Below are 22975 nucleotides of genomic sequence, written 5' to 3'. Positions count from 1 at the left end.
GAGTGCAGGAGAAAGCAGCTCGCATCTATACATTATACAGGACGATTGCAGGGGTGTCGCTAATGAAGAAATACGTTATTTCGAATTGAGTCGAAGTCCGGATTCGGTCTGAATCAAATTTTTCATGAAGTTTGGAACAAATTTGACTTTGTCCGATTCAATTCGCTCATCTCTAGTTGCAAGGCCTCCAAACGTGTTAGGCAGTTGCCTGGTCTCACACAAATAGGCAGAGTTAAACAACTTCACTAATGCTTATGGGAGCCTAAAAGGGACTATCCACCTGTTAAATATTATTTTAACCCACTCCATTTCCTTTTTCCATCACGCCCCACATTTAGGTAGATTTGTACGAGACAGTGCCTATGTATGCATACTGCATTGGCATACAGGGTTAGCTTGGAAGTAATGATTTCTAGTGTAATCTTATATAAACTTTAACCATAAAGTATTAAATACAAAACTCTTCAGAAAGTGAGATTGCTAAAACAATCACGCACACACACACACACAAAACCACACATTTTTTTTTTTTTTTTTAAAGAAATGCTCTTGGCAGCCTCTCAACCTTAAAAAAGCGGCTCAATAAAGTAACAACTAGAGATGAGTGAACTCTTGAAAATCACTTAGCAGCCCTTTAGTTTTATTTACAGGGAATAATGTGAATCAAGAAGAAAAAAAAAAAAAGAATTGTAGGCTTTTGTTTTTGTGCTAAAGCTATCTACCATTAACTATCTCCTCTACCTTTCTGTTCTCTGCAGTATAGAGTTTTAAAGGGGTATTCAAGGCAAAAACTTTTTTTATATATATGAACTGGCTCCGGAAAGTTAAACAGATTTGTAAATTACTTCTATTAAAAAAATCTTAATCCTTCCAATAGTTATTAGCTTCTGAAGTTGAGTTGCTGTTTTCTGTCTAACTGCTTTCTGATGACTCACGTCCCGGGAGATGTCCAGCTCCTATGGGGATATTCTCCCATCATGCAAGGGATATTCTCCCATCATGCACAGCTCCCGTGACGTGACATCATCATTGAGCAGTTAGACAGAAAACTTCAGAAGCTAATAACTATTTGAAGGATTAAGATTTTTTAATAGAAGTAATTTACAAATCTGTTTAACTTTCCGGAGCCAGTTGATATATATATATATATATATATATATATATATATATATATATATATATATATATAAAAGTTTTTGTCTGGAATATCCTTTTAAATAAAACACAAACAAACAGAACGAGGTGACAAATAAAATTATGCATATACACAGCCCATTTTTATTCAGGTGCTTTTGGTTCTTCCTCCTCCTCTTTTAGGAGACATGACTTTTTCATTATTTCATCTTCAAACCCATAAGAAGGCTTGTTTTGCATAACCAATTGTACTTTACTATGACTTCTTTCATTTTACCACAAAATGTTTGGCACAACCAAAGAAATATTTTTTTTGTGCAGGAAATATTTAAATTGACTGTGAATACTGTTCAGAGCTTTGCATAGACTATACAAGAAGATCACCAGAAAACATAGGAGCAGGTGAGCTTCTATCTTGACCCCATCTTGACCCATCAGACCCCTACAAAAAAAAAAAAAAAAACAGTATTTCTATTAATTTTAAAGCCATAAGAATTGTGGCTTCAAAATGAATATACTGTATGTGTAAACACTCTTTTTTCCTATTGAGTGTAATAGAATTAAAAAGGACTCCTGTACGAAGGACAAGGAATTGTTACAAGTTTCCGATGTCTATCAAGCCATCTATGCTCTCTCGCCTTGTCATTAAAATTAGACTCTTGTTTACTTCTTAGATGACCAATGGACCAAAACATGCATATATTATTGAGTTTGTCCATAGTTACTTCACCAGGTTTTGTTGGTAGCTAAACACCATGCCAGTTCCATGTTATAGAACTAGAAAGAGCTGGCATGTCCTTGCTAAAAAAAATATTGATGTTTTTGTCTCTTCAACCTTAGATGAAGAGACGAAAACATCAAACAAAAACATTGTAGCAGCAGCAAAAACTGTATAGTTTTGGTCTGAAAAGTTATATTGCTTATGTGAGTCTAGAGAAGGAAGAGACGAGTCAATAATCCTCCATGTCTTCACCAACAGTTATTGAAACTCAACCAAGTTGCAATTACAAAATGTACTGTATGTCTGTTTTATTTCGTTCACAAATACTATAATGTTCCTCGTAACATTAAAAATATAAAGATGTAAATACCTCAACTCAAAATGCTCAATTTGTCCCCATAAATGTTATATATCTATACAAATATTATTGTTTTAACTGTAAGTCACACATATGGGAAATTATGCTATTAACTTTAATTTGGTTGTCTCCTCAAGGGTCTAAAATGCATATTCAAATTATATTCATATAAAATGTGTATGTATTCTGTGACATATGCTGCGCAAACACTACTAAGTCATTCTGTCTCTTTCACTTACAGTTGCACTCAAATTCGGACAAAGGTGATGGATCTGTGAAATACATATTAACTGGTGAAGGAGCTGGAACAATATTTATCATAGACGACACAACAGGGGACATTCATGCAACAAAAAGTCTAGACCGTGAACAAAAGTCACATTATGTTCTACATGCACAAGCTATCGACAGGAGAACCAATAAGCCACTTGAACCAGAATCGGAGTTTATTATCAAAGTGCAAGATATTAATGATAATGCTCCTGAATTTCCTGATGGACCTTATATTGTCACGGTTCCAGAAATGTCTGACATTGGTAAGCAACATGTTTTTTTAATTGAACATAGCTTTCCCTCAATGAATCTGGTATGCTTGTCTGGAATGCTTGTTAATCCAGTATGGATTTTTAGATGGAACTTTAAAGCTGGCCAAACATTTCCATTGATAGTTAGAAATACTGTATATACCCTCATTAAAATACAAGTCCATCTTCAAAGCACACAAATATAATTTCCCATGTAAGCAAGAGATCTCTCTGTTGTAGAGTTAATTAAGATCAAAAGAATTGTACTAGCAATCCAATATGAACAATAATAGGCCCCCACCTTAGCCACTGTATGACTGTTCTTCACAGACTTTGCATTGCTATTATATTCAAATCCCATTAGCAATCTAGTGGATATTGTCACATCCTTTTCCTAACATGGAAAATAGAGATACCAAAGATACAGTTAAAGTGGTAATATTTGGGTAAGATATTATGTTTTACTAATACATTCTTAGTGGGGTTTTTATACCCACAAAAGCCTCCTCTATGATAGTTACTCTCTGTGTTGTAATAATATTTTAGTGGACCCTGCAATATAATGGAAATGTCCAAGTTGAAACATCCAGTTTTTCAGGAAGGCATGATAGCAATGCTTTTGGCTATTCATATAGGTTTATTAGTGTGCTGTCAGATATATATATATATATATATATATATATATATATATATATATATATATATATAACTCAGTAACTGGCCACAATTGGTGCCACGACTGATGACAAAGTACATCAGTTGTCTATGGGTCTGGTGCCCAGTTATTTCTGCAAGTCGGATGCGGGAACACTGCAAGACACATTTCCCCATCTGACAAAAATCTGAATAGTCCCATTGAAATAAATGGCATCAATTAATCTTCAGTTTCAATCTACCGCTTTTCTACTGCACCAGAGGAAAACTCAGCCAGATCACAGGATATATGTAATGGTGACCTAAGTATAAAGCTCAATATCATTTTTATATGAAACAACCAAATGTCAAATGGTAAAATACAGGTAGGCCATGATATTAAAGGAAAACTGTCAGCCTATTCACCCACACTTAACCCAATACACTGTATCATAGTGCGGGTGAACAGGATTCAAACGACGGGTCACTTACTTATTTTTTGTCACCTGGCCACCTAGATATCTTGTTCTGAAGTTCCGGGATTTCTAATGAGAATAAGTGAAGGTGTCTCCCCCTCTGGCTGGATTCAACTCCAAGTCATAGTGATCACAGTACCCCAGCTCTCACGTCATCAGGACATAAGAGCTGGGGAAAATATAGCGGCACATGCGCTCTTCAGACAGAGCACTGCGATCACGTGATGTGGGACTCCATGTTACTAGGACGTAGAGTTGAATCCAATGCATATGCATAGTGGAGGGGTGAGCTTAGGAGCCTTACTACGGGAGCGAGAGTCGGCCACCCGGCGGGGGAGACGCCTTCAGTGCACTTATTCTCATTAGAAATCCCAGAACTTCAGAACAAGATATCTCGATGGCCAGTTGACGAAAAAAAGTAAGTGACCCCTGGTTTGAATCCTGTTCAGCCACACTATAACCCAGTGTATTGGGTTTAGTGTGGGTGAACAGGCTGACAGTTTTCCTTTAAAATAACATACCCAGTAATATGTAGGTCGCCTGGTAGATTCTCCTTCTAACACCTTTCACAGATTTTTTATTGAATAAACGATAGTGAATTTGGGAGTCAAGTCACCTCCATGAACTATATACAGTGTGAAATATTTGCAGAGTGCAATAACTCATTGAAAGAGGTCAAGGCCATTGCAGAATGCACGATTCCAAGGTTTTTATGCCGACCATTTCCCAGAGCATTAGCTTGACCAGCTTGTCTACTTTTTATAGTACTTCCTGGTGTCATCTCTCCCCACATACTCAAGGCATGGCCATCCAAAGGAAATGCAATCCATATGATCAGATCAACTTTTTCTATTGCTCCATTGTCCTGTTATGATGCCATTTCTATGATCATGTTTCCTAATATATAGTCTCTTAATAGGTATCATTGTGATGACATAAGCAGTGTTATTCACTTGTCACTTCACTGTTGTTTTAATGCTATAGCAGATACACGTACAGTATGTACACGTGATTTTTAAGTTTTACCTAGTTACCTATTATCAAGATGAAAAAGCTCTTTCATAATATCTTACATTATAAAACACAGTCCCTTGTTTTAATAACATATGCACTTAAACAGAGTAATAGCCAAATTATTATTTCAGGTTTGCATTTCATCCTCTTTATATTCTGTATAGATTATGTTCATTCTATTTCATTTGTTCTGAAAATTGTAGAATACTGTATTTGAAATGCATAGTATGCTGCCATTACCAATGATGAGAGCTAAAGCCATGCCAGACAGTATAAATTCAGCACTTTGATGAATAAAATTTGCATATTTATTTGACAGTAGAAATAATATGAAATAGACGTGATATTTCTTTGTGTTCTGCTGGTGGTAGAATTAACCTTCCAAAATTGTATACATTCAGACACATCTCTTTCTCTTTATGGGTCACTGTAGGATGCATGAAATAAGCCGGGAGCTTTATCTATTTGATATTCATTTATAGAAATATATCACAAACTACACTGAAACAAACAGTAAAACATGTCCCAGAATGCAAGTATAGTCAGACACATTAATATATGCCATACATATGCAAATGTAATACATTGCCACAAATTAATGCGGGCAAACTGTATTTTATCCCTTAGTTTCATGGATCTGCACCAGCATATAAGACGCACCCAATTTTAAAGGTGCAAAATCTAGAAGAAAAAGATTCTGCCCCCAACAGTGATCTTCAACCTGCAGACCTCCAGATGTTGCAAAATTACAACTCCCAGCATGCCCGGACAGCCGTTGGTTGTAGTTTTGCAACATCTGGAGGTCCGCAGGTTGAAGACCACTGAATAGGAGGTAATACTCACGTGTCCCCGCCGCTCAGGACCCGTCACCGCTGCCCTGGATGTCGCTCCATCGCTGTCGCCGCGTCCCCGGGGTGTTCCTGATGCTAAGGACGTCTTCTTCCCCGGGATCCACGCTCTCCGTCGCCATCATCACGTCACTACACACGCCACTCCTATTGGATGACGGGACAACGTGATGACATTGAAGGAGAGCGCCGCCTTGCAGGGGATCCCGGCATGGAGCAGACACCAAGGAGGCAGGTAAGTTCCCTTCCGGTGTCCTGTAAGCTGTTTGGGACGCCACGATTTTACCGTGGCGGTCCCGAACAGCCCGACTGAGCAGCCGGGTTAGTGTCACTTTCGCTTCAGACGCGGAGGTCAGCTTTGATCGCCGCGTCTGAAGGGTTAATACAGGGCATCACCGCGATCGGTGATGTATCAAGGCCGGTACAGCCACGATAGGTGTGTATTCGCCATATAAGACGCACCAACTTTTTCCCCCCAGTTTTGGGGAAGAAAAAGTGCGTCTTATACGGCAAAAAATATGGTAAGTAGGGATGCATGTACAGCACATGTATATGACATGTGGAAAAAATCCTCGGATTAATACCCAGGACTATACAAAAAGTATGTGCAAAATAGCAAAAAAAGTGCATCCATCAGCAAATTTATTGGACAACACTGCCACACTGGATAGAAAAAACCATAATCAATGCAAGTAGCAAGTCATATAAGGCAGTGGCACACAAAGGATAAGAAGCAGCACAATGGATTATTGATCATGCACCCTATCAGGCAAATGTCTCTCCCCTCCTACCCCAAACGTGTTTTTGCTCGGTCAATGCTACTTGCATTGATTATGGGTTTGTCTATCCAGTGTGTCAGTGTTGTCCAATAAATTTGCTGATGGATGCACTTTTTTTGCTATATTGCACATACTTTTTGTATAGTCCTGGGTATTAATCCGAGGATTTTTCCACATGTCATATACATGTGCTGTACATGCATCCCTACTTATTTAATATCATTACAGATATATATATACTTTTTGCTCTCATCCTCCACTCCACTGCCTGAGTATTCTGTTGTGCCTCTCTACTTGTATTGTTTTATATATTTTGTCTGTTTTTAGTATTTTTTTAACCCAATAAAATATATTTTTTACTTGAATCTTCTTGTTATGATATCCATTGTTTTGGTGTAGATAATTGTGTGGAACCTCAGATTGCCAATTCTTTATGATTAACTACAGAACTTCTTAAAGGAGTACTGCAGTGCTAGACACTTATCTCCTATCCACAGTATATCCCCCGTACGGGGACCTGCATTGCCGTGGCTAATGCGCGTGTCTTCGACCTCACTGAGGTCGACGACACACCCCTCCATACAGCTCTATGGGAGAGGCAGGGATGCACAAACTCTGCATCTCCGCCTCTCCCATAGAGATGCATGGATGAGGCCTGTCAGCCATGGTGTCTTGCTGTGGCCGACACGCCTTCTGAACGAGAGGGCCGCGGCAGAGCCCGGTACAGGGATCAGACAATTATCCTCTATCCTGCAGTTAGGGGATAGGCGTCTAACACTGCAGATCTCATTTAAACTTTCATTAGAAACACAGGCATATGAAATAACCTGCCTGTAGAGTATTTAGACATGAACAGTATATACTAATATGTATGAAACCTAAAACTGCTGCTTGTAGTTTATTAGGAGATAAAATGAGGTTTCCAGATATAAGTAGTAATACAGATAATAAAAAGTTGAATGTGAGATGTACATCTAAGGCAGATGGCTCATTATTGAACTGTATCTTCCAATATTTATCTGAATTGTCAGCAATTTAAAATGAGTTTTCAATAAATTGATGTTTCAAACTGTGCTGTCAGCGAAGCCACAATGCGGACATTCTAAGGGTGATGTATTTGTTTTGCTAGCTAAGTTGGAAATGTCCAAATGTCTGTAGGTTCATAACGTGACCTTATGTACACTATTACTTCCCCTCATCATTTCAAGCTTATATCATTTTTCTTAGAGACTCCTCCATTTAGTTAAAAGTGCCATATGAACTGGAAAAAAATACTGCTTTCTTTCAGAAACAGTGGTACTAGGCTGTGTGTGGTATTGGAACTAAAACATTACAGGTTATGGATACTAGATTTGCGAGGATAGAACATTGATCCAGGGATTTATTCTGATGCAATATTTGGAGTCCGTAAGGAAGTTCTTTTTTATCAAGGGACAATTGTCTTCAGCCTCATGTTTTTTTTTTTTTTGTCTTCCTCTGGATCAACACAGTAGGGTTATAGTGGAACTCGATGGACTCTTGTCTTTTTCAAACCTTGCAAACTATGTGACTATATATGCATTGTAATATCATATAATATCTCTATTAGCCAGTATTATCATTTTAACACACCTTAAAAAAGATGTACCTGAAGGAATTTTAAAAAGACAATTTATTCTTCTATACCTTAATGTAGTTTTTTTTTATCCAATACTATTTACCTTCTATGCTGATATATTAACCATAGCCTAATGTGATGAACCTAAAATCTAGTAATTAAATTTATCAAAGTCTATTTGTTGCTTTAAAAAAAATAAATAAATTGACACGCCCTAGACATGTGCAAAGTGTTGATTGGTCGGGGTCAGGGGCCCTATTAACTGGCTGAGAAAACTTGATTTTGAAGACTCAAAGACTTCGGCAGACCCAACGCTCCCTTAGCATATGGACAACTCATGTAGTTATGTTAAGCTCTATTCTTACTTTTAATTATGAAATCAAATCTGGCTGAGCAAAATATAGAAAGAAATTATGACAATTATATTAAAACAATATTAACTTTACATACATCAATCAATGATTTATTTAATGATAGTACATTACTCCCCTTCTAAGACTGGAAATCCATACCAGCCTTATCAAATTAACCCCGACCACAGACATATATTTTCGTCCGTGGCCGGCTCCCCATCTGTAACGCCTCTGAGCGCGCTTCGTATCTGCGGGACCAGGACCCATGACTAATACCGGACATGGCCGATTGGGCTGATGTCCGGTATTAACCCTTTAGATGCTGCAATCAAAGTTGATTGTGGCGTCTAAAACAGGAGAATATGCTGCCATAATAGCTGAGAGGACAGCAGGAGGCTCCCTTCCTGGTTCCACGCTGTCCGATTGGCATTTGTTTGCTCCAAGCCTGAGATCCAGGCTTGAGCAATCAAGCGCTGACAAGACTGATCAATGCTATGCTATGACATAGCACTGCCACGTTATAGCCCCCTACAGCTAACACTGTGATCTAATGAAAAGAGGTATTTGCATAATAAATAAAGTAACTTGCAGTAACATGATTTTATTATATACTCTTACTTTTTTGATATTGGAAATTGCCCTTAGGGTCATTATCATTTTGATAATAGAGATACTGTCTAGCCATAAGACAGGAAATGTGGCCTAAGAATGTATACATTTGTTTATGGTTGCTAGTAAGGATTTATAATTTAATAATGAAAGGTGTTTCCCCATGTATACAGAAAAGCACTTTGTTTTGTCAACTGGATTTCATAGAAAATACCCATTTTCAGGATGGAAGATTTAGTCGTGTTAATAGCTAATATTACCAAATTAAAGAATACTGGAGGACTAGGGAAAGGAGTAGTGCAGAGATGACATACCCACAATAAAAACTTTGGGGGATACCTTATGGAGATACCTTTTATGTCCGAGTAGGAATGACCTCATTTAGCAAGAGGCTTGTAAAAAGATCATGGGGGATAGTTGACACTTTACAAGTGGTGTTATTGATGCAACATTCTTTTCAAATAGTGCCTGAGCAGATGAAGTAGTATAGAGTGGCATAACGGAAATGGCCTCCGAACCAAAACTTTCCAAGGACAGATCTCAGATATCCTCTCTGTACCTGCTCAAAGGCTTTCTCCGCATCCACTGTCAGGAGTCAGACATTTGCCAGGCTTCCACAATTGCAGTTAAATCTATAAAATGGCGTGTTCTGTCCAGTGTCTGCCTATTCTTTGCAAACCCAACCTGATCTTTATGTTCAGTTTGGAATAAAATATCTGATAGCCTATATGCTATTATTTTAGGATAAAGTTTGATGTCCGAATTTATTTAAAAAATTGCATAGTAAATTGGTCTGAAATCGGCAGGGGAGTCATGAGCATTTCCCAAAGAAAATGTACCTTGGCTAGTATTGTTAAACATCCTGGTTAGATACAGTGTGAAGCTAAAACTAGTCTATGAGTCTCAAAGTACCCATTAGTGAGATATATATATATATATATATATATATATATATATATATATATATATATATCATTTTAAACATACCTATAAAAATCATTCACTTATCACCTAGAAAAGGCTTGTGAAGCTGCACACACAGTGCAATAGGGCTTCACAAACCTATTCTAGATATATCTTGTAATTCCTCATGAAGTCGAAGAGCCAACCAGTCGAAAAGGTGTGATTGACAGCCCGGGCACCTCCAATGTCATTGCTTTACTCAGAATTTTTGTGCAGAGACTCCAGTGTGCAAAAGGAGCACAGCAGTGACATCAGAGGTGCCTAGGCATGGCTACAGCCTGGAGCACACTGACTACCTGAGGAAGAAGAACGTCCCAGGAAATGTATAGACCTGATTAACATACGGAGCCGGACACTTTCAAACTAATTGTCATCACTATCACTGCTGACTCTGAAGGCAACAGGACATGGTAAGCAAGCTGATTTTACCTTATATAACCTGTTGCCAACAGTTATATAGGGTAAAATCTGATGACAGGTTCCCTTTAAATTAAATAGCAGCCTTTACCCAACATAACCTCTTTTCTTTTTAACTTTTGTAAATTCTACAATGTGCTTATCTTTATTAATGACTGTGACTCCTTGAGAGACCTTTTATCAGCCTCATACTTAATCTGCCAGAATACTTCATGATCCATGCTACTATGCATAGATCCTGGTATCATTATTCCCCCTTGCCTTACATTATCTTATAAATTGAGAATATTTTTTACCAGTTAAAGTCTTTTTTAATAGTGTATTTTTCATACTGAAATATGAACGATAAATCTATAGAAGCACTTATAGAAGTGTTTGTTTGTTTGCTTTTTCATTTTAGGAACTTATTTACACTGCTCAAAAAAATAAAGGGAAAACTTAATGTAACACGATGTAACTCCAAGTCAATCACACTTCTGTGAAATCACACTGTCCACTCAGGAAGCAACACTGATTGACAATCAATTTCACATGCGGTTGTGCAAATGGAACAGACAACAGGTGGAAATTATAGGCAATTAGTAAGACAACCCCAATAAAGCAGTTCAGCTCATTCAGGATGCCACTTCAATGCGAGCTGTGGCAAGGTTTGCTGTGTCTGTCAGCGTTGTGTCCAGAGCATGGAGGCGCTATCAGGAGACAGGACAGTACGCCAGGAGATGTGGAGGAGCCCGTAGGAGGGCAACAACCCAACAGCAGGACCGCTACCTTTGCCTTTGTGCAAGGAGAAGCACTGCCAGAGCCCTGCAAAATGACCTCGAGCAGGCCACAAATGTGCATGTGTAAACTCATGGTTTACACATGCAAATGGTCTCAGAAACAGTCTCCATGAGGGTGGCATGAGGGCCTGACATCCACAGGTGGGGGTTGTGCTTACAGCCCAACACCGTGCAGCATGTTTGGCATTTGCCAGAGAACACCAAGATTTCCAAATTCACTACTAGCGCCCTGTGCTCTTCACAGATGAAAGCAGGTTCACACTGAGCACATGTGACAGATGTGACAGAGTCTGGAGATGCAGTGGAGAACGTTCTGCCGCCTCCAACATCCTCCAGCATGACCGGTTGGGCATTGGGTCAGTAATAGCGTGTTGTAGCTTTTCTTTGGGGGGCCGCACAGCCCTCCATGTGCTTGCCAAAGGTAGCCTTGCTGCCATTAGGTACCAAGATGAGATCCTCAGACCCCTTGTGAGACCATATGCTGGTGCAGTTGGCCCTGGGTTCCTCCTAATGCAAGACAATGCTAGATCTCATTTGGCTGTAGTGTGTCAGCAGTTCCGGAAAATGGAAAACATTGATGCTATGGACTGGCCCGCCCGTTCCCCACATAATTTCTCGCTCCATCCACCAACGCCACGTTGCACCACAGACTGTCCAGGAGTTGGCGGATGCTTTATTCCAAGTCTGGGAGGACAACCCTCAAAAGACCATCCACCACCTCATCAGGAGCATGCCCAGCATTGTAGGGAGGTTATGTGGGCACGTGGAGGCCACACACACTACTGAGCCTCATTTTGACTTGTATTAAGGAGATTACATCAAAGTTGGATCAGCCTGTAGTGTGGTTTTCCACTTTGATGAGCGTGAATCCATATCCAGATGATAAATTTGATTTCCATTGATAATTTTTGTGTGATCTTGTTGTCAGAACATTCAACTATGTAAAGACGAAAGTATTTTATATGATTAGTTCATTCATTCAGATCCAGGATGTGTTATCTTAGAGTTCCCTTTATTTTTATGAGCAGTGTATAATAGTGTAACAATATTATTTTGGTTCTCTCTTTGTCTTGGTAATGAATATATATTTTTTTTATTTATTTACATATTCATAATATACAATAATATACAATATGATATATAATTTACATATCCTCCCCCCCCCCCTTCCACCCCCTCCATCTATGCCAGGGGAGAACCAACAAAAAAAACAACAACAAAAAATCCTCAATTAAGACTCCATTTTTCCAGTTCTTTTCTAGCTTCTTTTATACCTTCCTTACCTTGTTTATATTTTTGTTACATTTTTTAATCCTCCCAATTCATTGCCCGATCATGATAAACCACCCACTGCCTTTATTTTTTTATTTTTTAGTTTTCTATCATGATATTGCTCTGTATTTTTTGCTCAGTCTTAGATTCACAGACTGGGAAGTGGTGTTCCCCAGCAGGTGTGACATCATCTGAAGCCATACAGGGGAGAACTTTCTCCCTCACTCAGCTATACACAGCCCAGAGCAGTTCAGTGTGAGATGAGCTATGATTGAATGAGTCTGCACACACTCCAGACTGCATTTCCTGATTTTGGACTTTGGACTCAGGCCAGCAGGAGTCCAGAGTCTGTGCAAGAGATGGGGGGAAATGTCCTCTGGACAAGTAGGGAGACAGGCAGCTTTTTTTTTAAACACAAATAAAACAGAAAACTTCATTTTTTTTAAAACAAAGTACATCAGAAAGATTTTTTATTTATCATAAGGAGTGCAATATCATAAATTTGTTTTAATGAGAGTGTCCATTTGTAAACTTTTCCCATTTTCTTCTCTTTTGATACATCCCTTTCTAACATTTCAAACATCACATGACTCCCAATTACCTATCTTGGATTTTATTTATCCTTGTAAAATGTATTGTGTGATTGCATATATGCAAATTTGTGATTTTCCCCTGTCTGATACAGTGCTTTCATTTCTTTCCAAGTCAATAATTTATTTTCCCTCACCACTTGATGAACTTTACATACACCCAGTTTCTCCCAACCCGCATAATGTTGACATGTGAATGTTGACATTTTTTTGTTCCCCCATAAAGTTAGCTGTGAACCCAACCATTTTTCTTATGAATGCCAAGATTTTCCCAAAGTACCGTGAATAAGTGCATGGACAAGATCAAACAATCATCAATGCTTAGAAATATTCACTGCAAAAAATCTTTCAACCTTTTAAATTTTTTTACATTTTGTAAGAAGTCTTGTACATACAATAACATACAATAAAAATGTTGTTTTCTTTTATCATTCTACACTCAGTACCCTATGGGGAGAATGACAAAACAGACCATAATCAATTGTTGCCAATTTATTAAAAAGTCAAAACTAAGTTTCAGCATGAACATAAGTATTCAGATTGTTTGTTATGACACTTTAGCTCTGGCTTCTCCCATTTCTTTTAATCTCTGAGATATTTCTACACCTTGATTGGCGTCATCTGTGGTAAAATCAGTTGATTGAACTATGATTTGGAAATACACAGCCCTGTACATATAAGATATTAAAGCTGACAATCCAAATTAAAGCTAAAACCAAGCTATGAGCAGGAAAGTACTGCCTGTAGAGCTCAATGACAAGGTTGCGTGAAGGCAATGATCTGAAGAAGGGTACAAAAAGGGTACACTTAGAACCTATCCACTCAGGAAGGTGTCTCGATGTGCATGGAGAAGAGCATGCTGCTTTTAACTGTGAAAACTAGAGCATGAGTTCTGTTACAGTGAAGCAAAGTTAAATGAGTTGCACCTTAATGCTTAATTGGGGGAGATTTATCAAAACCTGTCCAGAGGAAAAGTTGCCCAATTGCCCATAGCAACCAATCGACTTGCTTCATTTTTAACAGGGCCTCTGCAAAATGAAAGAATCAAAGAATAAATCTGAATGGTTGCTATGGGCAACTGGGCAAATTTTCCTTTGCACAGGTTTTAATAAATCTCCCCCATGAGACTATGCAAAAAGTATAATTATGTTTACAAAGCAAAAAGCAAACCCATTTGATCTAAAAGTGATACATTTGCAGCAAATACATTTTATATGACTTATCTGGACTATTGATGGTGGGCAAGGGATCCCCATTATGGAACACCAACAGCACTCCTTTTCATTTTTAATTGGGAAGTGTGCCTGTCAGAAAGAGTCCCCTTCCCCTCTCTAAACACTTAGTTGCCTCTTTTATTATTGACTACAACATCTTAGATGTTAATCCTTTATGATTTAAGCTGTTACCAGTTTTAACAGTTTTGATTCCATCAATACGCACAGCATCTGCAGCTCTCCCTTATCTATGACTATGTGCATTGCAAGGTTGCTACAGCTACCAGTCTATCTGCAAGGCGTTGGTTGGCCAACCAGCAAGAAGTGACAGTGAAAACTGAAATCAAGTTCAGCCCCGACATCCAATGCTTTCTCAGCCCCGGCTATTTGAACAGGCACTTGTGATTGTGAGTTTTTGACACCACTAGTATTCCTGGAGCTGTGTTGTTCTGCTGTTTACCTGACCCTTTGCTTGCTATCTTATTTACCCCCCCCCCCATGCCTTCTGATTCGGACCATGGCCTACTCCCCTTGCTTTTAGACCTTGGACTGAACTGTGACAGTCTTTACTTGCTGCCATTACATGACCTCCTGATTTCAGACCCTTTGACTGTATCCTGACTGTTGTCTGTTGATTCTGCTAATGCATGCAATCCACTTATTGACCTGATTAGATTTTTCTATTGAACCTTGCTGATAGGTTAATGTCCCGGTTTACTGGGATTGCCACCCAGATGGGGTAGCACTTATTGGTGTGAGTGCTCAAAGTAAACATTGACAGGAATGGGGTGTGTTTCCCTTTCTCTGTCATTACAGTCATATTGTGACATTGCATTTATTGATTGTCAACAGGGTTGACTTGTGATGAAACTAAATTGTGACATAACTTTTTAATAAAATAACAATGTGACTTGCCAGAATTTAACATCAATATAAGTCATGTGAAATTGTGACCTTCTTACAACTTATCCGCAAAGTAACATATAGCTCTAACCTAACCTAATGGCGGTATCATGCCATTCTCATCTGAAGAAGGGGTTCCTACGCCCCGAAACGCATTATGACTGGCTTAATAAAACCTTAACCCCTTAAGGACCACAGGTTTTTCCGTTTTTGCACCTCACCTTTTAAAAATCATAACCCTTTAAATTTTGCTCCTAAAAATCCATATGATGGCTTATTTTTTGCGCCACTAGTTCTACTTTGCAGTGACATCAGTCATTTTACCCAAAAATCTACGGCGAAACGGAAAAAAAATCAATGTGCAGCAGAATTGAAGAAAAAAACGCAATTTTGTAACTTTTTTGGGGCTTCCGTTTCTACGCAGTACATTTTTCGGTAAAAATTACACCTTATCTTTATTCTGTAGGTCCATACGATTAAAATGATGCCCTACTTATATATGTTTGATTTTGTCGTACTTCTGTAAGAAATCATAACTACATGCAGAAACATTTATACGTTAAAAATTGTCATCTTCTGACCCCTATAACTTTTTATTTTTCTGCATATGGGGCGTTATGAGGCCTAATTTTTGTGCCATGATCTTACATTTTTAGTGGTACCATTTTTGTATTGATCGGACTTTTTGATCGCTTTTTATTCATTTTTTCATGATATAAAAAGCGACTAAAAATACGTTATTTTGGACTTTGGATTTTTTTTGCGCATACGCCATTGACTGTGCGGTTTAATTAATGATATATTTTTATAGTTCAGACATTTACGCATGCGACGATACCACATATGTTTATATTTATTTTTATTTACATGGTGTTTTTTTTTATGGGAAAAGGGGGGTGATTTGAACTTTTATTAAGGAAAGGGTTAAATCACATTTATTAACTTTTTTTTACACTTTTTTTTTTGCAGTTTTATAGCTCCCATAGGGACCTATAACACTGCACACACTGATTGCCAGCACTGTTCACTGTAAAGCCATAGCTTTGCAATTATCAGCGTTATCGGCAGTCGATTGCTCAAACCTGCATCTCAGGCTTGGAGCAATCAATCGCCTTGGGGACACACCGGAGGCAGGTAAGAGGACCTCCGCTCGTGTCCCAGCTGATCGGGACACCACATTTTCACTGCAGTGGTCCCGATCAGCTCCGCTGAGCAGCCGGGCAGCTTTCACTTTCGTTTTAGACCCTGCGTTCAATTTTGAATGCCACGTTTAAAGGGTTAATAGCACGCAGCACCGCGATCGCTGCCGCGCGCTAATAGCCCCAGGTCCCGGCATCAGATACATGCCGGGACCGACCCGATATGACACGGGAGCCGGCCAAGGACGTAAATATACGTCCTTGGTCGTTAAGGGGTTAAAATTATCTACTACTCTACTTTGTCTTGGTGGATTGCACCTGAGAAGGTTTTATTTTTTCTCCTTCATAATTTCTGCTAACTTAACCTATAGCATTCACCAATCACATTCACTGTGGAACAAAAGTAAATGGTAGGTCGAATGACAGACCAATCAGCTGTTAGCTTTTAGAGGAAACTGACTGATTATGAATTTATAATGTGCAAAACCCTTAATGAATATTCAGGAGCAAACAATATGATGAAGATACAGAGATGAAATTCAAGTGGATCACAGTGTAGGTTATATCAAGATACCAATCTTCTCATAGCACAGAAAATTATTAAATTATTCCAATAGGATTTATGCAAAAGTATAGAACAGCTAATTTCTTAAAATCACTAATATCACCAAAATATAGATCTGTTTCATGTTTAGCATACTAACATACTAAAGCAATTACATTAACATGGTCTAAGGTGATAGGAGGTGCTCAACCCCAAGGTTGAGGACCTGCACTTGTGGACCACAATGTGGTTTCACTCCTGTGGTAAATGTAAACAATGACATTAGCTAACCCTCAAAACTGATGTAAAATTGAGACATTAGCCAGTATATCTTTATATGAAAGACATACCTGAGCCCGCACACCACGCCAAGGTTTCTGAAGTGGTACGGGACCTAATCACTAACCTACCTGGCCGGATAAGCAAAGTCAGGAACCAAATTACAGTAGCCTTAAGTCCGACTTGCAGACTGCTCCCCAGTTACCTCCAGTGTGGGCTAAGCACACATACAATGGGAGGGGGGAAACAGGCTACAAGCCCCACCCTGGTTGGTTCATTTATAGCCGGCCTCACAGGTGAAACCCTAATGCTACCCAGTAAACATACTAAAGCTCAGTGCACATCAGCTAAAACAGGGAGGGGGAGGGAGAAGGCATGCTGCTAAAGCTCAGCACCACAAGTTTGACTCTTCAGTTGATAACAAAAAAAGATATTTATAATTTATGAACAGCAATTAGCAAAACATATGGTATGGGCAATTGTGTCCCCCTAGTGCTTATCTGCTGGGATCTGCAGTTTTGTTCCTGGAATGGACCTGACCCTGTAATGCTGAAAACCAACTTTTTAAAAGCGTACTGCTTTTCAGAATAGGGATCTGAAAAGCAGTACGCTTTTAAAAAGTTGGTTTTCAGCATTACAGGGTCAGGTCCATTCCAGGAACAAAACTGCAGATCCCAGCAGATAAGCACTAGGGGGACACAATTGCCCATACCATATGTTTTGCTAATTGCTGTTCATAAATTATAAATATCTTTTTTTGTTATCAACTGAAGAGTCAAACTTGTGGTGCTGAGCTTTAGCAGCATGCCTTCTCCCTCCCCCTCCCTGTTTTAGCTGATTGACATACAAAGCTGAAAGCTGAGCCCTGTACATCAATCATGCAGTAATGGGAGGGAGGGAAAAGGCATGCTGCTGCAGTGATCAGCAAAATGTATTATAATATGGGTAATTGTACCCCCCTAGCACCTATCTGCTAGGATCTGCAGCTCTATATCTGGTATGGAGCTGACAGATTCTAACTCTGCAGGTTATTAGCTATGGTAGAAGAAATAGTTTGGATATTGCTCACCTCCCCCGTGCACGTGTAGTCAATCCTCCTTCACCGTCTTGTAGATAAAGTATCCAAAGTTGTCACAGCACAAGTATAAAACATCCTCTTTATTTTAATCCATTGAAATCCAGGCAATACAACATAAGGTGCAATACAACATTTTCAAGGTAAAACCTCCCCCCTGACGCGTTTCAGCCTTACCGTGCCGTAATCATAGAATTGCCTGGATTTTAATGGATTAAATTAAAGAGGACGTTTTATACCTGTACTGTGGATACTTTATTAGCTATGGTGCCTTTGGATACTTTATTAGCTATGGTGCCTATTAACCAAGATTTTTCTATTATATAAAAAAAAAAAATTAAAATTCTACAATATAATTTAATATTAATGGACACTTTCTATAAATGTATTTTAATGCAGGAAAATGACCCCTTATGCTATATTTGGAATCGGTAAGGGATTTCTCCGACCATAAGGGTTTTTCGCCTTTTTCTGAATCAACACAGCAGGTTTATTAGTTTAACTTGATGGATTCTTTTTTTCAACCTTATGAACTTTGCAACTATGTGAAAAAGAAGGGATGGTAGAAAAAATTGAAAATCATATTATTGAAATAGAAATGAACAGTGATTTTCTTCAGTTACATGTCACAATGTAGGCCCAGCCATAGCTATTTAAGATATTTATTTCTATGAATTTCACTATAAAGCCTAAACATTAAAGTTTTATAAGGGAAAGTCACAGGAAAAAGGAAAACATTCACGAATTAAAGGGGTGGTCCAGTAAAAATCATCTTATCATCCATTTATTCTATGGGAGCACTGGAGGTACCTGAGTGCTCTTTTAAGAATGGGTGATGTGGCATCTGCAACTTCTTTTCCCATATCTTCTGTCCTATTTTATCCCCTATCTTAGGACACTTATCCCTTATCCTGTTGTTATACCCCTTTAACTATTCTTAAATGTTCTAACAGATTATAAATAACCATATAGGGATTGATTTGGTGCAGTGTACTATATGCACATCCCAGTACTTAAAACATGTTAAGGGATACTCAGTTGGAAAACTTTTTTTTTTTTTTTTTAAATAAACTGGTGCCAGAAAGTTAAACAGATTTGTAAATTACTTCTATTTAAAAAAAAAAAAAAAAAAACATAATCCTTCCAGTACTTATTAGTGGCTGTATACTACAGGAAAACTTTTTTTTTTTTTTTTAAATAAACTGGTGCCAGAAAGTTAAACAGATTTGTAAATTACTTTGATTTAAAAAAAAAAACAAAAAAAAACCATAATCCTTCCAGTACTTATTAGCGGCTGTACACTATAGAGGAAATTCTTTTCTTTTTGGATTTCTTTACTGTCTGACCACAGTGCTCTCTGATGACAGCTCTGTCCGTGTCAGGTACTGTTCAGAGCAGGGGAAAATCCCCATGGCAAACATATGCTGCTCTGAACAGTTCCTAAAATTGACAGAGATGTCAGCAGAGAGCACTGTGGACAGACAGAAAAGAAATCATAAAATAAAAGAATTTCCTCTGTAGTATTCTGCAGCTAATAAGTAATGGAAGGATTACGTTTTTTTTTTTATTAGAAGCAATTTACAAATCTGTTTAACTTTTTGGGCACCAGTTCATTTGAATACTCCTTGAATACCAGAAACCAAAATTCACTTGTGCCTATCATCATCGCGAATAGCTATATGCATCAGTTCTACTACTGTAAAACAAATGCGGTCTCAAGTCTAAACAACAGTGGATACCACCTTGGCTCTCACCCAGGGGCTCCATTATAAGACACAGTTAATCTTGACAGACCTTTGTTCTGCAGTCCCCTGTGTATAGGGAGCATGGACTTTTTTTATATAACATTTTTGCTGGTTGCTTAGTAACCAGTCCTGGTAATCTACTTCACAGGATTAGTTCCAGTACCTGAATAATTGTTTTCTTTTGCTGACAGCTGCTGGAGTCAGCACTGACTGGAGCATTTGTCGTGGAACTAGAACAATCAAATGTACTACATTCCAGCTCCAAGTCCTGGGCACCAATTTAATTGCAACCTAACCTGGTTATACACACAAGAATACTGAACCTTTTATAGTGGTCATGTATTTGAGAATAAAACATACACACATCTTGGGCAGCACTTTTGGGAATTTTGTACATACCTATTGCAAATTATATAAGTTGTAGCAACAACAAAAAAGCTTCTTTCTTTATGTTAACCCTTTCATGATGCAGACAATTGTTTATTGTTGTCCTGAGATAAGGCTGTCAGCACCACTCCACTCCCACTTGTATTTCTCAGGCTCAGTATTTTAACCCTGCAGGTCTGTGCCCTCTGTAGATCCTTCAGTGCCCTTATCTAAAGTGCAGTGTACGCATATAACTTCTTAGAAGAAACAAATGACATGGCACCTGAACCTCCACTTCAAACTTGCTGCTTTATTGCCACTGGCAAGGCGTACAATGAGGATGCACAATGAGGATGCTAGAGATGAGTGAAGTTACAGTTATTTGATTCGTCATGAACCTCGCGGCTCGGCGGTTGCTGACTTTAGCCTGCATAAATGAGTTCAGCTTTTAGGTGCTCCGGTGGGCTGGAAAAGGTGGATACAGTCCTAGGATTCCATCCGAATAAATTTGTAGCAAATTTTTAATAGTAATGTATTTTAATAATATGTTTAATAAAGTGTGTGTGTGTTTCACTTTTTTTTCAAATTTTTAAACATTTTTTAGGTAATACTACTACTCCCATCATGGAACAGACTGTTCCATGATGGGAGTAGTAGTACATGTGCAAATAGGCAGATCGCCCCGGGTGTTACTCCTGACACCCGCTACGATCGTCCTGTATAATGTATAGATGCAGGCGGCTTTCTCACATCTCTGCAATAGATAGGAAAATCGCATCAGGTGTCAGGAGTGACATCCACTTTGATCTGTCCTCATCTGTAGGTACTATTGCTCCCAACATGGAGCACACTCTGCTCCATGCTGGGAGCTGTAGTACCTGCATTAATAGACAGATTGCAGCAAGTGTAACTTCTGACACCTGTTGGCGATCTGTCTATTAATGCAGGTACTGCAGCTCCTAGCATGGAGCAGAGTGTGCTCCATGATGTGAGCAGTAGTATCTGCAGGTAAGGAAAGGTCACAATGGGTATCACTCCTGACACCTGCTGCAATTGTCCTGTATATTGTATAGATGCGGGTGGCCGGCCGCTCTTCTCTGGTCCCACTATAGTGTATGCCATATATATATATATATATATATATATATATATATATATATACATATATATATATATATATATATATATATATATATTATTCATAGTTCCTGCAGAGAGCTGTGATTGGCTGGAACCATCTGGCCAACCACAGCTCTCTATGGGAAATACAAATAAGTGATGTGAATTCTATTCTATTTAGGTAGTACTACTATTCCCATCATGGAACAAAATGTTCCATGATGGGAGTAGTGGTACCTGTGCAAATAGATTGCCCCGGCTGTCACTCCTGACATCCGCTGGGATCGTCCTGTATAATGCATAGATGTGGGCAGCTTTCTCGCATCTCTGCAATAGATAGGACAATCCCATTGGGTGTCAGGAGTGACACCCACTGTGATCTGTCCTCAACTGCAGGTACTACAGCTCCCAACATGGAGCACACTCTGCTCCATGCTGGGAGCTGTAGTACCTGAATTAATAGACATATCGCAGTGGGTATCCCTTCTGACACCTGTTGTGATCTGTCTATTAATGCAGGTACTGCAGCTCCTAGCATGGAGTAGAGTGTGCTCTATGATTGGAGCAGTAGTACTTGCAGGTAAGGAATAATCACAGCAGGTGTCACTCCTGACACCTGCTGCAATCGTCCTGTATAATTTATAGATGCGGGAGGCCAGCTGCTTTTCTCTGGTCCCACTCTAGTATATGCCATATATATATACACCTATTATTCATATTTCCCGCAGAGAGCTGTGATTGGTTGGAACCATCTGGCCAATTGCAGCTCTCTGCGGGAAATATAAATAAGTGATTTGAATTCTATTGACATCACTGGCCGGCCAGTGCAGAGATGCGAGCGCAGGAAAAAGCCACTCCATCTCTGGAATAGAAAGGACATTCGCATCGGGTGTCAGGAGTGACACCAGGGGTGATCTGTCTATTAGTACAGGTTCTATAGCTCCCATCATGGAACAGTCTGTTCCATGCTGAAAGTAGTAGTACTATCTGAAAAATTAAAAAAATAGAGAAAGAAAGTGAAACACACATACACACAGACTTTACTAAACACAATATTAAAATACATTACTAATAAAAAAATAAAAAAATAATTATTAAAAATATATTCTTTTTACATTTAAATGGCCTCTTTCTACATTTGTATCATTGTCAGCTACATTTTTAGGTCCCTGCCCACCCACATAAATTGATCCCTGTTTAAAAAATAACATTAACATTTTTTATTTTATTTTTTATCTTTCAATTTTCGGGAGCGGGCAGGGGCCAGAAAATTCTGTGCTCAATATTAAAAATTAATGAGAGTGCATTTCATATTTTTTTCTAGTTTTCTCCTAAATCATAATTTTTTTTATTTTCACATTACTTTTTTAACCCCATTCATTTATTTTTTCGGGCATTTAGATGTGTTGCCATGAATAATTGCGGTGGTCAGAGACGAGACGAGGACAGGGACATCAGTAATATGTATAATACAGTAGGCAAAATAAGGCTGAGTTTCCCTAATTTACCAAAAATCCATAACTT

General features: G+C 38.6%; 1 protein-coding gene across 1 annotated transcript in view; it reads left to right on the top strand.

Annotated features, from left to right (window-relative positions):
• The window catches only part of CDH18 (cadherin 18), a 670758-nt gene that overhangs the window by 321721 nt on the left and 326062 nt on the right, over window positions 1–22975 (top strand). Inside the window, exon 3 of the mRNA XM_056520957.1 lies at window positions 2455–2749. Coding sequence (XP_056376932.1) covers window positions 2455–2749 — 295 coding nt within the window. The remainder of the gene's footprint in view (window positions 1–2454; window positions 2750–22975) is intronic.

The sequence above is a fragment of the Hyla sarda genome, chromosome 5 (genome assembly GCF_029499605.1).
Source record: "Hyla sarda isolate aHylSar1 chromosome 5, aHylSar1.hap1, whole genome shotgun sequence".
NCBI classification, from domain to species: Eukaryota; Metazoa; Chordata; class Amphibia; order Anura; family Hylidae; genus Hyla; species Hyla sarda.
Note: the sequence above shows the minus strand (reverse complement) of the source record. Positions and strands in the feature narration are given on the sequence as shown.